This window comes from Centropristis striata, chromosome 9 (assembly GCF_030273125.1).
Source record: "Centropristis striata isolate RG_2023a ecotype Rhode Island chromosome 9, C.striata_1.0, whole genome shotgun sequence".
Classification (NCBI taxonomy): domain Eukaryota; kingdom Metazoa; phylum Chordata; class Actinopteri; order Perciformes; family Serranidae; genus Centropristis; species Centropristis striata.
In genome coordinates, this window is record NC_081525.1 from 3452728 (window position 1) to 3470841 (window position 18114).

An 18114-nucleotide genomic window follows, 5' to 3' on the forward strand; every position below is an offset into this window, starting at 1 on the left:
ACAAACACAACTGTATTCCTGGGTTGACACTATCTGGCTCAGGGTTTTTTTTAGGTGCCATTATCATTATATTCATTAGATTAAACATGACTTCCATTAGGGGGGAAATAGAAACTGATATAGCCAAACTTGTAAAACTAGATTTTAATAAAGGACTCTTAAATATACATCATATATTAAAAAAAGAAAATAATAAATTCAAATAAATTAAATTAAATTTTATATTGCTACAACTTACTGAAAACTAAAAAACATTTATTAAAATCAGATTAATTATGTTGCAGAGTACAGTCTAAACCTACCGAAAACTACTAAACATGAATTAAATATATAAAAAATAATAAATTAAACTATAATAAATTAAATATATTTTAGTGCACTGCTACAACCTACTGAAAACTACAAAACATACATTAAATAAATACAAATAATAAATACATTTCATTAAATATGTTATAGTTCACATACATTTTATATTTTTATTAAACCATTTTCAACATATTTAGTCAGTAACTTTAGATTATTATAAAACAGAATGCGGAAAAATAGTCATTTTATCTCAATTTTCTTGTTTTGATAATTGTTGGAGGATAACGTCGTAAAATTAGATTTATTGTTCTAATTTACATATTTATTACTTTTCATTAGACACTAATAATAACTACACACACTCTGTAATAACCGTTCACCATATATATATTATTTATTTTACATCTTACATTCTGATTGTTGACTTCTCTGTTTGTTTCCTGAGACATTAAAGAGTTTCTAGTTGCTGCTGCAGTGATGGTGTTTGACCAGCAGGTGGCGCTGTGACTCCGCTGTTTCCTTCAGACTCTCAGAGCTCCGACAGGTCAGAGTTTTAATGATACTTAGAGATACATTTAAGACACATTTGATCATAATTTAAAGAAAAACAAATAAAAGACAAAGTTAAAAGTTAAATCAATTATTACTGCAAATGTTTCAGCTACAAATCAGCAGTTAAATTTAGTCTTTTCTGGTTTTATAATAATAATAATAAAAAAACATTCAGATAATCTTGACTCAAATGATGACTTCAATAGTTTATTATAAGTATTTATACTGTACTTGAATTTTCACATTTTTTACTTCAATTATTGGTTTATTTTCATATTTAGATTGTATTTAACTTTTGATTACTTTTTAAAATGTGCTGCATTTTACAGATTAAACAGTTTATAAACTTGTTAACATGAGTTTTACTTTGAGTAACTACAATGTGAAGCTGTGTTGGACAAAAAAAAAACCTCTGTTCATTCTTATGAAAGCTGCTCAGCAAAAGTTCTTCTTCCGTGTATATAAATACCCGGATACCACACAGTGATATTTTAATACAATTTTAGATCACTATTTTAAAGGAGGGCAATTTTTTATTAGGCAATCATTTTATGGATTTAATATTTTGCTGGTATATTAACTAAGTTACTGATAGAAGTTTCAATATTTCTCAAATTCAGTGGTGGAAACAGTATTCAGATCCCTCACTTAAGTAAAAGTACTTATACCACACTATGAAATTACTCCACTACAGGTCATGTTATATCTCGACCTGAAAAGTAGCTAAAGCTGTAAGCTAAATGTAGTGGAGTAAGAAGTAAAATATTTGCCTCAAAATGTAGTGAAGTAGAAGTATAAAGTTACATAAAATAGAAATATTCAAGAACAGGTACCTCAAATTTGTACATTAAACGAGTAAATATACTTAGTTATATTCCACCACTGCATGTATAGTAAAACATAAAAAGAAAGCTACCAAAATTCAAATGGAACCTTTTTTTCTTCTTCACTTTTTCTACATACTTGAGAAAAACATGATCTTGTGGGAATCAGGATGTATGCGCAGACGTTTAATGTATTTTTTTTTTTTAAATCACAGCCACCAGTGTGTTTTCTTTATTTCATTACAACATGTCCCCCAGAGGTTTAAACATGGTCGACGTCTGAACACAGTTTTGTACAATGGAAACGGCATTTAATTGCTACTATGAAGTTAGTATTCTTGATTGTTGAAATTAAATCCGTGTTGACTGGCGAGTTGTGGGTGGCGTTGCTAAACTAATGTGGCGAGACCGTTTTTCTGCTTGTTTCTGTCATTTTAACACCCTTTTATTGTTGATAATGTGTCGTTTTACATGAGGAAAATGAGGCGTATCCCTGGGACGCATGGAGAGAGAGTTTACTGCCTCCGTTGCAGATGTTAATGCATTAATGACGCAGGATGCATACGGAGCAAAATCTCTGCATGAGAGTGTGGAATATCTACAAGGTCTCATCTGAACCTGCAGACACTCAGAGCCTCCTCACAGAAAGAAACTCAGAGGCTAATGTACATATCATGCTTCATGCTTCATGCATGGGCTTACTTTTGTATCTTTATTATGCAACCAAATCAATTAAAATGTTTAATTGAAAGTAAAAAACATTATGATTTATTAATGTCATTCAAAATCAAATTAGTTTGCAAATTCAAAAGTTTAGTTTGCTTTGGAGTCCAAAAGTTTAAACAACAAGCACACATTTTAGATTTACAGACAAAACTTTTAGATTTGCTGACACTTCGTTCACAGATATTTTAGCTCTTAAAATCTTTCACATGATTTAAGTGTGGAGCGTTTGGCAATCAAACCTATAATCATCATAATAACAATAATAGAGACACAAAAGTCACCACATATTAGCGTTTTCTGGCAGCTGATCTTCTGAGTTTCTGTCCACAGGAGAGACTCTCAGACCTGCAGAGGACACAGAGACACTGAGGAACCAGATGGCCAGACCCCAAACCCAGGATAAAGAGGTTCAGTGAAGGTGGTGTTGAAGGTGTGGAGGTGGATCAGAGAGTCAGAGGAGACTCTGTAGAAGGACAGAGAGCCAGCAGGACAGTCCACATACACTGCTACTCTACCAGAGGAGGAGGAGGAGGAGGAGGAGGAGAGGATTGTTCTTCTATTATTGTAGCAGACAGAGTAACCACCATTAGAGCACCTCAGACTCCAGGACTGATCATTCGATCCAAACACACAGTCTCTACTGTCTCCTCTCCTCCTGATTCCTCTGTAACTCACTGATATATCAACGTCTCCTCTCCACTCGACCTCCCAGTAACAGCGACCAGTCAGACCAGTTCTACACAGCAGCTGAGGCCAGGAGTCAAATCTGTCTGGATGATCAGGATATGACTGATGCTCCTCCACACGTGTCACCTTCCTGTTGTTGTCAGACAGTTTGAGTCTTCTGTTTACTGTGTTTGTGTCCAGTTCCAGTTCACAGACATCTGATGGAGAGAACAAGACACAAAACAGCTGCAGGTTATCATCTGCTGATTTATCAACAACTTTACTGACAATTACTGAAAGAAAATCATTCAAAGTTTCACAGTGTAACAGTAAGTTAACATGAGAGTCAACATGTCAGTAATATTGTGTGTTTTTCCTCGTGTGGACTCGAGGATGACAGCTGATGGAGATCCACATCAATAAACATTTTTTTCAGCTTTATTAAACTGTTATTAGCACATTCAGCACAAAATTCAGACCTTTGACCATCAAATGCCAAACTGTCCACTGCTACAGAAAACCTTCACCACAGTCTGGATTTTTAAAAGACTATCAGAGGGCTGTGGCTCCGTTTCATTGACCAGGGGCCAGAAGCAAAACAACTCACCACACTGTTGGGAATGGCAGGAGCAAGTTTGATATTGGCAAATATTAAATATTAAAATCATTTTTTAATAATAATATTTAACAGTAATAATTATTAATGTTAATTAAATTATTAATAATCAGTTATTAATATCGGGGCACCACCCTGTGAACAGGGACCAATAACCAAACTGTGAAAAATAGTCTCATAAAAGGGGTGTTCACTATAAAGAAATATCAATATTCTAAAATATTAATAATTATAATAGGAACATTGAAAGGTGAAATTCAAGCACTGACCTTCACAACCAGCTGTTATTACAACACTCATGCAAACAATCACAAACAAATGCTCTTTAAATCCAAAAACAAGTTTATTTTACTTAAGCAAAATTGATTAAACCAATAAAACTTAAATCAATCAACATTTATATTCTAAACTACGAATCACATCTATTAAAATGGTTACAACAGCAAAACCAGGCTTCAAGCACTCAGATTATGTGTGTGTGTGTGTGTGTGTGTGCGTGAGAGAGAGAGAGGAGGAGGAGCGAGATGGCAAGAGCCGAAATGGCGGGCGTATTCCTGAGAATGACATCACAACCGGCGACAGGCTCGGGGAGGTCTCAAGGGAGAGAAAAGGGGAGGAGACAGTAACAAGAGCCAAAATGGCGGCTAGGCTCAAGCAGTCTCAGAGAGGGGTGTGCTACACGCTTCAGCCGCACAGCGTCGCGGTACTGAACCACCTCGACGCACGTGATGCGGACTTTGAGCGTCTGCACGTATACACTTTTACAACGGCGTGCAACAGTGGATGTAAATGTAAATGTGTGTGTACGAGCGTTAGTAAGAGAAAAAGAGAGAAAGAGAGGGAGAAAGAGAGAGAATGAATGGACGTAGGGGTGAATGAGAAACTCACCGTCACAGAACACAGTAATCGCCTTTTATCGCAGGGAACTCGGCGAGTGACGTGCTACCGACAGCCACCTCACAGATTGTTTCACTGATAAAATTCGAGTTATTGTCTCTGCGGGCGGTGATTTAACAACACAGCAGTGACCACCACCGTGGTAAACAGATCAATATTCTGTGCGATCGCACGGACACAGTCAAAACAGTACAGGTATATACAGGTATAAGCAACACACAAGGTAATTAGGACTCGGAGGTCCTCTAACTTATACACCAACAGCACAAATGGTCTACTAATTAAATGAACCTATACTCTGCCCAGACAAAGAGAGCCTCTTACTTGAATCGCGCTTGTAGCGATTTGAAGTGGAGATTGCTCCCACAAGTTACTTGGATCCAACTGTGTTTAATAACGCAGTAATAGCTATGTTAGGTAATAGTAAGAGGCTCGGCTCGTCCCGCGAGTTAAGAAAAAAAAATCGGCGGCCGTGGATCTTCTTTACACAACCGGGGGTCGTATTGAAGAGGCCGAATTCTGTGCCGCTGTTGCTTTTAAAGCCACAGTGACATTACCGGATCTCTCTGGTCTCGACCAATGGGGCCTGAGCTGGAGCTCCCGTTTGCTCAGGTGACTGCCTGATCTCATCAAGGGGCCCGCATGATTTCATTACGGGGGTTCCAGCCCTCATGGTCTTCCTTTGTTACAAAGGGCAGGGGTCAGGCTTTGTTAACGGCATGTAGGCCCAAAGTTAGGTTTGAAACCTTCCATGTAGGCCTGGCCTTTGTTTGTAAGCCCAAGGTGAACCCCAACAACACGAATATGCAAAGTTTTCTTGTGCGTATGTGTCGTACATCTGGTCCCAGTCAGGGAGGAACTGGAAGGTAAATCTACCTAAACTCACTTCATTCAACTTCTCAACATCTTCTACATTTATAATGGTGTTTTGTTTATAACTTGTAGGTTTCTGAACACTGATTTATAAAAAAAAACATCCAGAGAAGAAAAGTGAAGGAACACAAAAACTTTTATCTGTCAAACTTATGAAGTTTACGAGCAGCACCTGAAGGCAACAAAACTCAATGAGAGTCAAAAGAAGAAGAAACAAAGTCAGCTTTCTGTTGGCTCCACTCTTATTGAAATGTATTTATTTTAGTTTTGTTGTCATCCAACTTGAGTCAAGAAAATGTCTAAATGTAACATGTGCAGCTGAGTTCTGATGAATGAAGCTGAAACACACTCACACTTCCTCAGACCAGGTCTCAACCACTGCAGTCCACCATGGTCCATCCTGCAGGAAGAGACAGTCACAATCAACTTCATATCACCATTAAACATGAACTAGAGACACTCAGTTAGAGACAGAGAGCTGCTGTCGGTCCACCTGTCCATAATTGAGTGTCCAGCTGTCCACACCTGAATGTCCACCTGTCTGTCCATACCTGAGAGTCTCCAGTCTCCAACGTGGATCCTTCAGTCCAGCAGACAGAAGCTTCTCTCCTGAGTCTCCTGGATGATTGTAGCTCAGGTCTAGCTCTCTCAGATGGAAAGGGTTGGAGCTCAGAGCTGAGGCCAGAGTAGCACAGCCTTCTTCTGAGATCATACAGCCTGATAGACTGATCACACACACACACACGCAAGATGTTCACATTTGTACCCTTGTAAAGTTTTGCTTTAAATGCTCAAAAGCAAACAGCTGTACACATAGTGGATTTACTTCTAAAAATAGTTTAATTCTGACCTGAGAGTTTCCAGTCTGCAGTGTCGACTCTTCAGTCCAGCAGAAAAACTCTTCACTCCTGAATCCTGCAGGTTGTTGTTACTGAGGTCCAGGTGTCTCAGACTATTGGACTGGGAGCTGAGGACTGAGGACAGAGCTTCACAGCTTCTCTCTGAGAGGTTACAGCCACTCAGCCTGGAGAGGAATCAGCAAAACACGAGAGAACAAATATAGACAATGGAAACTAGATTTAATCTGGATAGTGATGTGAGCACCTACAGAGCTTTGTTGGAGGCTTTGACCACTGGCAGCAGCCTCAGAAGAGCCTCCTCTGAAGCAGAGTATTTCTTCAGGTCAAACACGTCCAGATCTGTTTCTGATGACAGTAAGATGAAGACCAGAGCTGACCACTGAGCAGGAGACAGTTCATCTGTGGAGAGACTTCCTGATGTCAGGGACTGCTGGATCTGTCTCACTAGAGAATGATCATTCAGTTCATTCAGACAGTGGAACAGGTTGATGCTTCTCTCTGGAGACAGATCCACACTGATCTTCTGCTTGATGTATTTGACTGTTTCCTGATTGGTCTGTGAGCCACGTCGTGTCTGTGTCAGCAGACCTCTGAGGAAAGCCTGATTGGTCTCCAGAGAAAGACCCAGGAGGAAGCGGAGGAACAAGTCCAGGTGTCCATTTTGACTCTGTAGGGCCTTGTCCACAGCACTCTGGTAGAGATGTTTTAGTTTAGGATTGGAGGTTGATTGTTCTTCTTCCATCAGATTGACTCCAGAGTTGATGAAGGTCAGGTGGACATGAAGAGCAGCCAGAAACTCCTGAACACTCAGATGGACGAAGCAGAACACCCTGTCCTGGTACAGTCCTCTCTCCTCTCTAAAGACCTGTGTGAACACTCCTGAGTACACTGAGGCTGCTCTGACATCGAAGCCACACTCTGTCAGGTCTGATTCATAGAAGATCAGGTTTCCTTTCTGCAGCTGATCAAAAGCCAGTTTTCCCAGAGACTCAATTATCTTCCTGCTCTCTGGACTCCAGTGTGGATCTGTCTCAGCTCCTCCATCATACTTGACGTTCTTCACTTTGGACTGAACCACCAGGAAATGGATGTACATCTCAGTCAGGGTCTTGGGCAGCTCTCCTCCCTCTCTGGTTTTTAACAGATCCAGAACTGTAGCAGAGATCCAGCAGAAGACTGGGATGTGGCACATGATGTGGAGGCTTCGTGATGTCTTGATGTGGTAGATGATTCTTCTAGCTTGCTTCTTATCTCTGAATCTCTTCCTGAAGTACTCCTCCTTCTGTGGGTCAGTGAACCCTCTGACCTCTGTCACCATGCCAACACAGTCAGCAGGGATCTGATTGGCTGCTGCAGGTCGTGTGGTTATCCAGAGGCGAGCAGAGGGAAGCAGTTTCCCCCTGATGAGGTTTGTCAGCAGAACATCCACTGAGGTGGACTCTGTGACATCAGTCAGGATCTCAGTGTTGTGGAAGTCCAGAGGAAGTCGACACTCATCCAGACCGTCAAAGATCAACACAACTGGGAACTCTCCAAACCTGAAGATTTCTGCTTCTTTGGTTTCAGGAAAGAAGTGATGAACAAGTTGCACCAAGCTGAACTTTATCTCTTTCAGCACATTCAGCTCTCTGAAGGTGAATGGAAATGTGAAGTGGATGTCCTGGTTGGTTTTGTCTTCAGCCCAGTCCAGAGTGAACTTCTGTGTTAAGACTGTTTTCCCAATGCCAGCCACTCCCTTTGTCAGCACTGTTCTGATTGGTTCATCTCTTCCAGGTGAGGCTTTAAAGATGTCTTCTTGTCTGATTGTTGTTTCTGGTCTGTCTGGTTTTCTGGATGCGGTTTCAATCTGTCTGACCTCATGTTCATCATTGACCTCTGCAGTCCCTCCCTCTGTGATGTAGAGCTCTGTGTAGATCTGATTCAGAAGGGTTGGGTTTCCTGCTTTAGTGATCCCCTCAAACACACACTGGAACTTCTTCTTCAGGTTAGACTTCAGTTTACGTCGGCACACTGCAGCACAAGTTCCTGAATGAACAAACAACAAATGAAATCAGTGAGTGCATTCTTTAATGCAACGTGTAAGTGTAACTGTAGAGTTTCTGCTCCCCCATCAGTTTTATTCAGCTTATCAGTTGAGGACAAACAGCTTCTGATCTGATGCAGACGTGTGCAGCATATTTACAGCAGAGATTGGAAATGTAAACTCCATTTCATCTTTCATCATTTTAAATTTTAGAGAAATCCACTTACTGCTCTGCAGACAGTCAGCCAGCTCCTCCTGCTTCATTCTTCTCAAGAAGTGAAGTGTGATCTTCAGAAACTCCTCTCTGCTTCTCCTCCTCTGCTCCTCATCCTCACCCTCTAACACCTCCTCATCCTCCCTCTGACTCTCTAAACCTTCTGGGTAATCTGGACACAGAACCTTCTGGATCTTCTTCAGCTCGTTCTTCACAAAAGTGATGATGTTTTCCTCCAGCAGCTGGAGCAGAATATTATATGAATGAAACAATCAAACTAAAATCACAGAAGCAAACATCAGCTCCATGTTGGACAGACTAACAGTCCACTGGTCTAAACAGTGCAGCATGGAGATGATTGTGAGCAGAATATATGTAAAAGTAGCTGTTGTACATGTACAGACCACAAATATGGAGTCCAGGTCTGTTTGATGCTGCTGGGCAGAGTGACCACCGGGAACCTCTGAGCTCTCCTGGTCCACTCTGTGGAGGAATCATGAACAATCAGCTCACATTATGTCTGTCCACACAGAGACACACACAAGGTCAAGAATAATGACTAGATGTTTGGAGGTGAACAGTGAATCAGATGACTCCCTGTAGTGATAAAGGTTTACTCATCCTGCTGATCCCACTGAGAATCAACAGCTCAGTCTGCAGCTTTTTGTAGCTTTCAGCTCACTGTTTTCTTCCCAGTCAGTTTGGTTTAGTCCCAACAGCTCTCACCAACCCTCCATATAACTCTCCCTTCCTCACTGTACACTGCTGAAGAGCCCTGTTTTCATTATCAGTTTGAAATCCTCACCTTTGATCAAGAGAGTGGTGTTCATCTTTCAACGATATAGGAGGACTCATAGACCGTTCACTCTTCATGGATACACAGCTGGGTTCAGGTTTTTCCAGCTTCCTCCTGATAGAAAGAGAGATTATTTCTGCACTGAACCCACAACAAAAATCATGCTTTGCTTGATTCATGATGGATATTCTATTTAGACATGTTTCAGTGTTTATTTTAAGTCCCAACAGCTCTCACCAACCCTCCATATAACTCTCCCTTCCTCACTGTACACTGCTGAAGAGCCCTGTTTTCATTATCAGTTTGAAATCCTCACCTTTGATCAACAGAGTGGTGTTCATCTTTGAAACATATAGGAGGACCCATAGACCGGTCACTCTTCATGGATACACAGCTGGGTTCAGGTTTTTTCACCTTCCACCTTACAGAAACACAAGATAAATTCTGCACTGAACCCACAACACATTTTTAACATTTTCTATGATTTATGATAATCATTTAATTTTGACACTCCTCAGTTTATAGTTTATAGTTTAAAACTGTATTCAATGCACTGTGCCGTATTAATTTATTCTGTGGGGTGACCACAATGGTTGATAGTAATAAGGTCTAATAAGTAGATGTATATATATCAATATACATTCAGTAGTTTCGCGCCAGAGGTTTGATTGGGGGGGATTAAGTGATCCAGCTCTGTAACGCCTTCAGAGGTAGAAACAGGATCGTAAAATTGTCAAGACTGCTGAAGGTCGGATCGATGTGAACCGGCGGAGCCAGTAACATGTAAAATATGTACGTATCATTAGAAACACGCCCCTCACTTGATTCCAATATTCGTGGAATCTGTATGAATATCCTAAGATGAAAAAAGCCAGCACAGCTTTTTATACAGAAATATGGAGTGAATTTTGCGGAAACACAGTCTGAAAGGAGCTGGTGAGTGTGAATAATGATGGTGGAGTGATTTGATTGCTGAGCTCTGACATGGAGAAGAGTCCTGGACAGTTAGAGGTCCTCATCTCACCTCTTAGCTTTGGTCTGGCTGTCATGTTTCCCACACAGAGTGGTTTCAGAGGGAGGGTCTCCCTCCTCTCTGTCCTCACACTGATCCATAGCAGAGTCCACACCTGCAGGGAGAGATTCACTCTGTCACTGCAACAACACGAGAGGTGAAGACACATGAGCCTGTCTGCATCAAAGAAGCTCAGGTGAAACAGGTGACCTGCTCTTCTTTTCTGTTAAACTCTCTGATATTTAGTATCCTGAACACAAACTCAACATTAATGTGTGAGTTCATTCTTCAAGACTTTAGCAGCAGTGACTGTTTCCTTTCTGATTTCTTGTCTGCTTAACATTTTATTTATTCCTATTGTAACTTGTGCAGAGTATTTGAGTTTCAAATATCAAATATTTTTGTTAATAATATTATTATGGGTCATAACTGCACAACTAGGTTACAGGTAGCTCAACCTGCTTCAACCAGATAAGAAGTTGCTAACAGCTATCTCAACTAGCCAACAACCAGTTTATAACTGGTTCAACTTGATTATAACTCGTTTATAATTATCTTAACTAGTCTACAAATAGCTTACACATAGCTTAATAGATTATAACTAGCTAGGAACTGGCTGAACCAATCTATAACTATCTTACAGGCATATCATAACCTACAACTAATTTAAAATAAGCTTAACTTGCTTAAAACTAGCTCACAATTGGCCTACAATGAGATAAACTTGATTATAACTAGCAAAACACTTGCTGAACTAGCCAACAACTAGCTCTCAACTACATTATAACTAGCTACATATTGGCTGAACTAGCCTGCAACTAGCTTACAACTAACTCAAGTAGATTATAACTAGCAAAAAACTGGCTGAACAAGCCAAAAAGTAACTTACAACTAGCTCAACCAAATTATAATTCGCAAAAAGATGACTGAACTACACAAATAGAACCTGTTCTAACTCATCTAGATTATAATTAGATAAAATATGGCTGAACTAGCCTACAACTATCTTACAACTAACTTAACTAGAATGAACTAGCTAAAACTGGCTGAACCAATATTTCAACTACATCATAACTAGCTAAAAAAATGTCTAAACTACCCTGCAACTATGATCTATCATAGAAAAAATACTGGAAAAGACCTGTTGTTTTGAGGTCAGTACAATATTATTGTTTATTGTAATTAATTGAACATTCATTATTATTTTTATTTAATTCAACTTTATTACATTTTAATGTTAATATTGTTGATAACCAGACATCATGATGAACATAATGTTATTATTGTTCATAAGTGGACATTATTGTTGTGAACAAATTAACTTAATCATTTAAAATAATTGAACATGAGGGCTACTGCTACAATATTGTTGAGATCAATTAATGTTATTATTTTATGCTTAACTTTAAATTATTTTATGCTGAACTACATGTTAATATTGTTTTTAAACAAACATTACTATGAATGGCTGAACATTATTAATGTTGAAAACCTAATGTTATTGTTATTTACTTAAGTTACCAATTATTGTTTATACTAGCACATTATTATTGCCAATGGCTCAACATTATAAATTTACATTTTTGAAGTCCTGCAGATTTTTCAATTTCCTGGTTTGACCCAAATATAATGTGTAATATATTTTATATTTTAAAATATGTATCCTATTAAAACATTCCATACACTTGTATGCTCCTCCAAGAATCGCCACCTTATCGTGGTGGAGGGGTTTGTGTGCTCCAGTGATCCTGGGAGCTGTGTTATCGGGAGCAATAGCTCCTGGTAGGGTCTCCAGTGGCAAAGTGGTCCCAGGGGAGGGGCCAGACTAAGAGCGATTCAAAAGCAGTGGGAGTGGCTCTGGAACCAAACTCCTGGAGAGAGGCTGGACTCTCTCCTTTTCCGGAGTTGCCCAGGGTGAGAGGCGCCGGGCGGGTGTGGGGATACTCACAAGCCCCTGGCTGAGCGCCGCTTTGTTGGAGTTCTCCCCTAGGAACGAGAGGATCGCCTCCTCGCGACTTGCAGCCATGAGGAGGCAACCCTCTCGAAGGTCTCTGACTGTTGTTTGTGCCAATGCACCGAACAGCAGTTCGGAGTACCCGGCCTTCTTGGAGTCTCTGGGTGGTGTCCTGGAAGGGGTACCACCTGGAGACTCTATAGTTCTTCTGGGAGATTTCAACGCTCACGTGGGCAACGATGATGGTACCTGGAGGAGGTGATTGGGAGGAACGGCCTGCCCGATCTGAACCCGAGTGGTGTTTTGTTATTGGACTTCTGTGCTAGTCATGGATTGTCCATAACAAACACCATGTTCGAACATAGAGTTGCTCATAAGTGTACCTGGTACCAGAGCACTCTAGGCCAAAGATCGATGATCGATTTCATTATCGTATCGTCAGATCTGCAGCCGCATGTTCTAGACACTCGGGTGAAGAGAGGAGCAGAGCTGTCAACTGATCACCACCTGGTGGTGAGTTGGATCAGGTGGAGGGGGAGAATGCTGGACAGACCTGGCAAACTCAAACGTGTAGTGAGGGTGAACTGGGAACGTCTAGCGGAGGCCCCTGTCTGCAGGGTCTTCAACTCACACCTCCGGAAGAATTTCTCCAACATCCCGGGTGAGGCTGGGGACATGGAGTCTGAATGGGCCATGTTCAAAGCCTCAATTGTTGATGCTGCTGGTAGGAGCTGTGGCCTGAAGGCCGTCGGTGCTTGTCGTGTCGGCAACCCAAGAACCCGCTGGTGGACACCAGCGGTGAGGGAGGCCGTCAAGCTGAAGAAGGAGGCCTTTCGGTCTTGGCTGGCCGAGGGGTCTCTGGAATCAGCAGACAAGTACGGTTCGGCCAGAAGGGCTGCAGCTGCGGCAGTCGCTGAAGCAAAAACTCGGGTATGGGAGGAATTCGGGGAGGCCATGGAGGAGGACTTTTGGTCGGCCTCAAAGAGGTTCTAGAAAACCATCGGGCGTCTCAGGAAGGGAAAGCAGGGCTTGGCCCAAGTTGTGCTCAGCGGGGGCGGAGACCTGCTGACCCGACCTGTGGATGTCGTCAGATGGTGGAAAGAACACTTTGAGGAACTCCTTAATCCAGCTAACATGTCTTCTGTAGAGGAGGCAGAGTCTGAGGACTCAGGGGAAGACTCACCAGTATCCCTGGCAGAGGTCGCCGAGGTAGTCAAAAAGCTGCCCGGCGGCAAGGCGCCAGGGTTGGATGAGATTCGCCCTGAGATGCTGAAGGCTCTGGACACTGTTGGGCTGTCATGGTTGACACGCCTCTTCAGTGTCGCGTGGAGGTCTGGGACAGTGCCAGTGGAGTGGCAGACCGGGGTGGTGGTTCCCATTTTTAAAAAGGGGGACCGGAGGGTGTGTTCCAATTACCGTGGAATCACACGGAAAAGACTACTCCAGGGTGCTGGAAAGGAGGCTCTGGCCGATTGTTGAACCTCGGATTCAGGAGGAACAATGCGGCTTCCCTCCTTGCCGTGGAACAACGGACCAGCTCTTTACCCTTGCGAGACTTCTGGAGGGGTCATGAGAGTTTGCCCATCCAGTCTACATGTGTTTTGTGGACTTGGAGAAGGCCTACGACCGTGTCCCTCGGGGAGTCTTGTGGGGGGTACTGCGGGAATATGGGGCACTGGGCTCATTGCTACGAGCTATCCGGTCCCTATATAACCAAAGTGAGAGCTGTGTCCGCATACTCGGCACAACGTCAAACACGTTCCCAGTGGGTGTTGGCCTCCGCCAGGGTTGCCCTTGTCTCCGATTCTGTTTGTGGTTTTCATGGACAGGATCTCAAGGCGCAGCCGCGGGGAGGAAGGGATTCGGTTTGGTGACCTAAGAATTGCATCTCTGCTTTTTGCAGATGATGTGGTTCTTTTGGCTTCATCAAGCCGAGACCTCCAGCACTCACTGGGGCGGTTTGCAGCCGAGTGCGAAGCGGTTGGGATGAGAGTTAGCACCTCCAAGTCTGAGGCCATGGTTCTCTGCCGGAAAATGGTGGACTGCCCCCTCTGGGTGGGGAGAGAGGTACTGCCTCAAGCGTAGGAGTTCAAGTATCTCGGGGTCTTGTTCATGAGTGAGGGTAGAACGGAGCGTGAGATGGACAGGCGGTTTGGTGCGGCGTCAGCAGTGATGCGGGCGTTGCACCGGACCGTCGTGGTGAAGAAGGAGCTGAGCCGGAAGGCAAAGCTCTCGATTTACCAGTCCATCTATGTTCCAACCCTCACCTATGGTCATGAACTTTGGGTAGTGACCGAAAGAGCAAGATCGCGGATACAAGCGGCTGAAATGAGCTTCCTCCATAGGGTGGCTGGGCTCAGCCTTAGAGATAGGGTGAGGAGCTCAGACATCCGGAGGGAGCTCGGAGTAGAGCCGCTGCCCCTTTCTCGTCGAAAGGAGTCAGCTGAGGTGGTTTGGGCATCTGGTAAGAATGCCTCCCGGGCGCCTCCCGTTAGAGGTGTTCCGGGCACGTCCAACTGGTAGGAGGCCACGGGGAAGACCCAGAACACGGTGGAGGGATTATATCTCTCTCCTGGCCTGGGAACGCCTCGGGGTCCCCCAGGAGGAGCTGGACGTTGTGGCTGGGGAGAGGGACGTCTGGAATGCCCTGCTTAGCCTGCTGCCCCCGCGACCCGGCCCCGGATAAGCGGAAGAAAATGGATGGATGGATGGATACACTTGTATGTATTTTATTGATAATTAAAAATATTTTACTTATGTACGTACAACAACCATAATGTTATATGTTGTCTATTTATCAGATAATGACATTTCTTTCTATTATAAATTTACTTTAGATTTACTGTTATTACTGAATCATTTTATTTATAGGTCTAATGTATTATAGGAGATGACATTATATTACTCCTGCGTTATTAGTCTGCGTGCTGCAACATCTGAATTTGTTCTCTGTAGATCAATAAAGTTTTATTCAGTGTTATAAAGAGAGGATTTACTGCAGCACTTTGAACTGCTTGGACCTCATAAACTGATGAATTATTGATATTTAATCTTAAATACATTCATTAAAAATTGACAGGACAAAATAACACATAGGCTACATGAAGCATTTCAGTCGTTTCACAGTTTCTTGTACTGTTCTGTACTAGATTTTACAGACAAAACAAAGAGTTTATAAAATCTGATGTGTTGTTGAAGTTCAAGCTGCCGTGTATCAAGTCACAAACAAGCAACTACTTCGATAAGTTTTGATAAGTGTTTAAACTTTTGAAACACTGTTGAACAGAAATCATTGTGCTTGTGTTGTTTGAGCAGCTGGTGATCCTGAACATGGAGGCTAACTGTTAGCACAGAGCTGAGCTCTTCTTAGTACAAACTGCAGCTTTACACACACAAACACCTGCATTTCTGATTTTCACAGTTTGATTAAACTAAAATGAGATCAGAGATCAGCTGAGAATCATTCAACAAATGTCACTTACCAAAAGTTTAACACGGAGGAAGCATCTGCGTCACAACGAGGGACAGAGTGAAGGAACCAGAGAGACTTTGACTTTTAATCTCCCTTATCAAAACATGTCTATGGAGCCAGTTACAGCACTTTATGACACACCAATAAAAAAAGAGACCAACCCAACACATATAAAACATTAAAAGTCCTTTTCACAGGTAGTGAACCGGTTTAGTCCCCTCAAACTACAAACAGCTCCATCTACACACATCTTCTGCAACATGTCAAAGTAATTCACAAAAACATAAATTCAGTTTCTGAACTTCCTTCTGTCTTTGTGCTGCTGCAACACCAGAATTTGTTTTCTGGGGTTCGAGTAAACTGTCTGAGAATGTTGTTGCCAATTCTGCTGTTGTCTATCGTATTACCTCACCTCCTGTTTTACTATTTTTTGTTTTACTATTTCATCCCAATCACTGCTGCTCATTCTGCTATTTACTCTCTGCTGCTCTCCTAGTTTTGTTGCTTCTAAATCCCTTTAAAACAAAAGTTTGAGAGCTAACAGCTTCCCCTGCGGGTGCAAAATACCAAAATAAAACATATGCAATGTTAGTTTATACTCGGGCCGCAACTAATGACTATCTTCATAGCCAAATAGTCATCGATTATTGAAACGATTAGTCAAATAATCTGATAATTAATCGCACAATTACTTCATGGCTCTTATTTTCCTATGAAGATTTTACATTTAGTTGGATGTTTTTTTAAAGCATGTGCTGACTAACAATAAAGACAATAAATATGAGTTTATTCAAAAAATGTAAATAAGAAGGTCAATGAAAAGAATCAATACTCTCTATTTTCATAATGAGAAAACAGGTCTACAGATATGAATATTAAGTCATGAAAGGATTCTTCCATTGAAATCCTGAAGTCACATATGTTCATATGTTCTCAATCACATTTTGTTTTGATCCTTTTTCAGATTTTCCTGGACATGTGTTGCCTTTCAGCGCCCTCAGGTGGTGGAAACATCCTACAACATCCTGATGTTAATGCAGCTTTTCAATGTTTGGGCCATAATTGTTTAAGACTGACTAAAATGCCATTAATACAATAAAAAACTTGAACAGAATTTCAACTTTAAAATACTGAGGGGGCATGTTAATGTACCTGGACCAAGGTAAAGCTCCATCAGGTACAGAGCACACAGCAGACTGGACAAAGTCATTTTGTTATTTGCCTTCACAGCCACAAACACAACTGTATTCCTGGGTTGACACTATCTGGCTCAGGGTTTTTTTTAGGTGCCATTATCATTATATTCATTAGATTAAACATGACTTCCATTAGGGGGGAAATAGAAACTGATATAGTCAAACTTGTAAAACTAGATTTTAATAAAGGACTCTTAAATATATATCATATATTAAAAAAATAAAATAATAAATTCAAATAAATTAAATTAAATTTTATATTGCTACAACTTACTGAAAACTAAAAAATATTTATTAAAATCAGATTAATTATGTTGCAGTGTACAGTCTAAACCTACCGAAAACTACTAAACATGAATTAAATATATATAAAAAAAAAAAATTAAACTATAATAAATTAAATATATTTTAGTGCACTGCTACAACCTACTGAAAACTACAAAACATACATTCAATAAATACAAATAATAAATACATTTCATTAAATATGTTATAGTTCACATAAATTTTATATTTTTATTAAACCATTTTCAACATATTTAGTTAGTAACTTTAGATTATTATAAAACAGAATACAGAAAAATAGTCATTTTATCTCAATTATCTTGTTTTGATAATTGTTGGAGGATAACGTCGTAAAATTAGGTTTATTGTACTAATTTACATATTTATTACTTTTCATTAGACACTAATAATAACTACACACACTCTGTAATAACCGTTCACCACATATATATATTATTTATTTTACATCTTACATTCTGATTGTTGACTTCTCTGTTTGTTTCCTGAGACATTAAAGAGTTTCTAGTTGCTGCTGCAGTGATGGTGTTTGACCAGCAGGTGGCGCTGTGACTCCGCTGTTTCCTTCAGAGTCTCAGAGCTCCGACAGGTCAGAGTTTTAATGATACTTAGAGATACATTTAAGACACATTTGATCCTAATTTAAAGAAAAACAAATAAAAGACAAAGTGAGGTCGGTTAATCAATTATTACTGCAAATGTTTCAGCCACAAATCAGCAGTTAAATTCAGACTTTTCTAGTTTTTAATATAAATAAAAACATTCAGATAATGTTTACTCAAATAATAACTTCAATAGTATATCATAAGTATTTATACTGT

The 18114-nt window shown here is 40.8% G+C and overlaps 1 protein-coding gene across 1 annotated transcript; it reads right to left on the reverse strand.

The window, feature by feature from the left end:
- Window positions 1-2371: 2371 nt before the first annotated feature.
- Window positions 2372-16104, reverse strand: LOC131977521 (NLR family CARD domain-containing protein 3-like). The gene is made up of 11 exons (XM_059340868.1): window positions 15805-16104; window positions 10381-10483; window positions 9673-9777; window positions 9366-9470; window positions 8965-9043; window positions 8574-8802; window positions 6572-8348; window positions 6314-6487; window positions 6015-6188; window positions 5817-5863; window positions 2372-3295 (listed from the first exon to the last, which is right to left on the reverse strand). The coding sequence occupies exons 2-11, from the start codon at window positions 10467-10469 to the stop codon at window positions 2751-2753; spliced, it is 3324 nt and encodes a 1107-aa protein (XP_059196851.1). The 5' UTR covers window positions 10470-10483; window positions 15805-16104; the 3' UTR covers window positions 2372-2750.
- Between the last annotated feature and the right edge of the window lie 2010 nt (window positions 16105-18114).

What these genes read in the sequence shown, in the direction of transcription:
- LOC131977521 (XM_059340868.1), bottom strand. Translation starts at nt 10,469, where the DNA reads ATGGATCAGTGTGAGGACAGAGAGGAGGGAGACCCTCCCTCTGAAACC. An exon ending in AAAGCCTCCAACAAAGCTCT is followed by an intron (nt 6,488 to 6,571) that starts GTAGGTGCTCAC and finishes ATTCCTCTCCAG; the next exon opens with GCTGAGTGGCTGTAACCTCT. An exon ending in TGGAGACTGGAGACTCTCAG is followed by an intron (nt 5,864 to 6,014) that starts GTATGGACAGAC and finishes CTCTTCCTGCAG; the next exon opens with GATGGACCATGGTGGACTGC.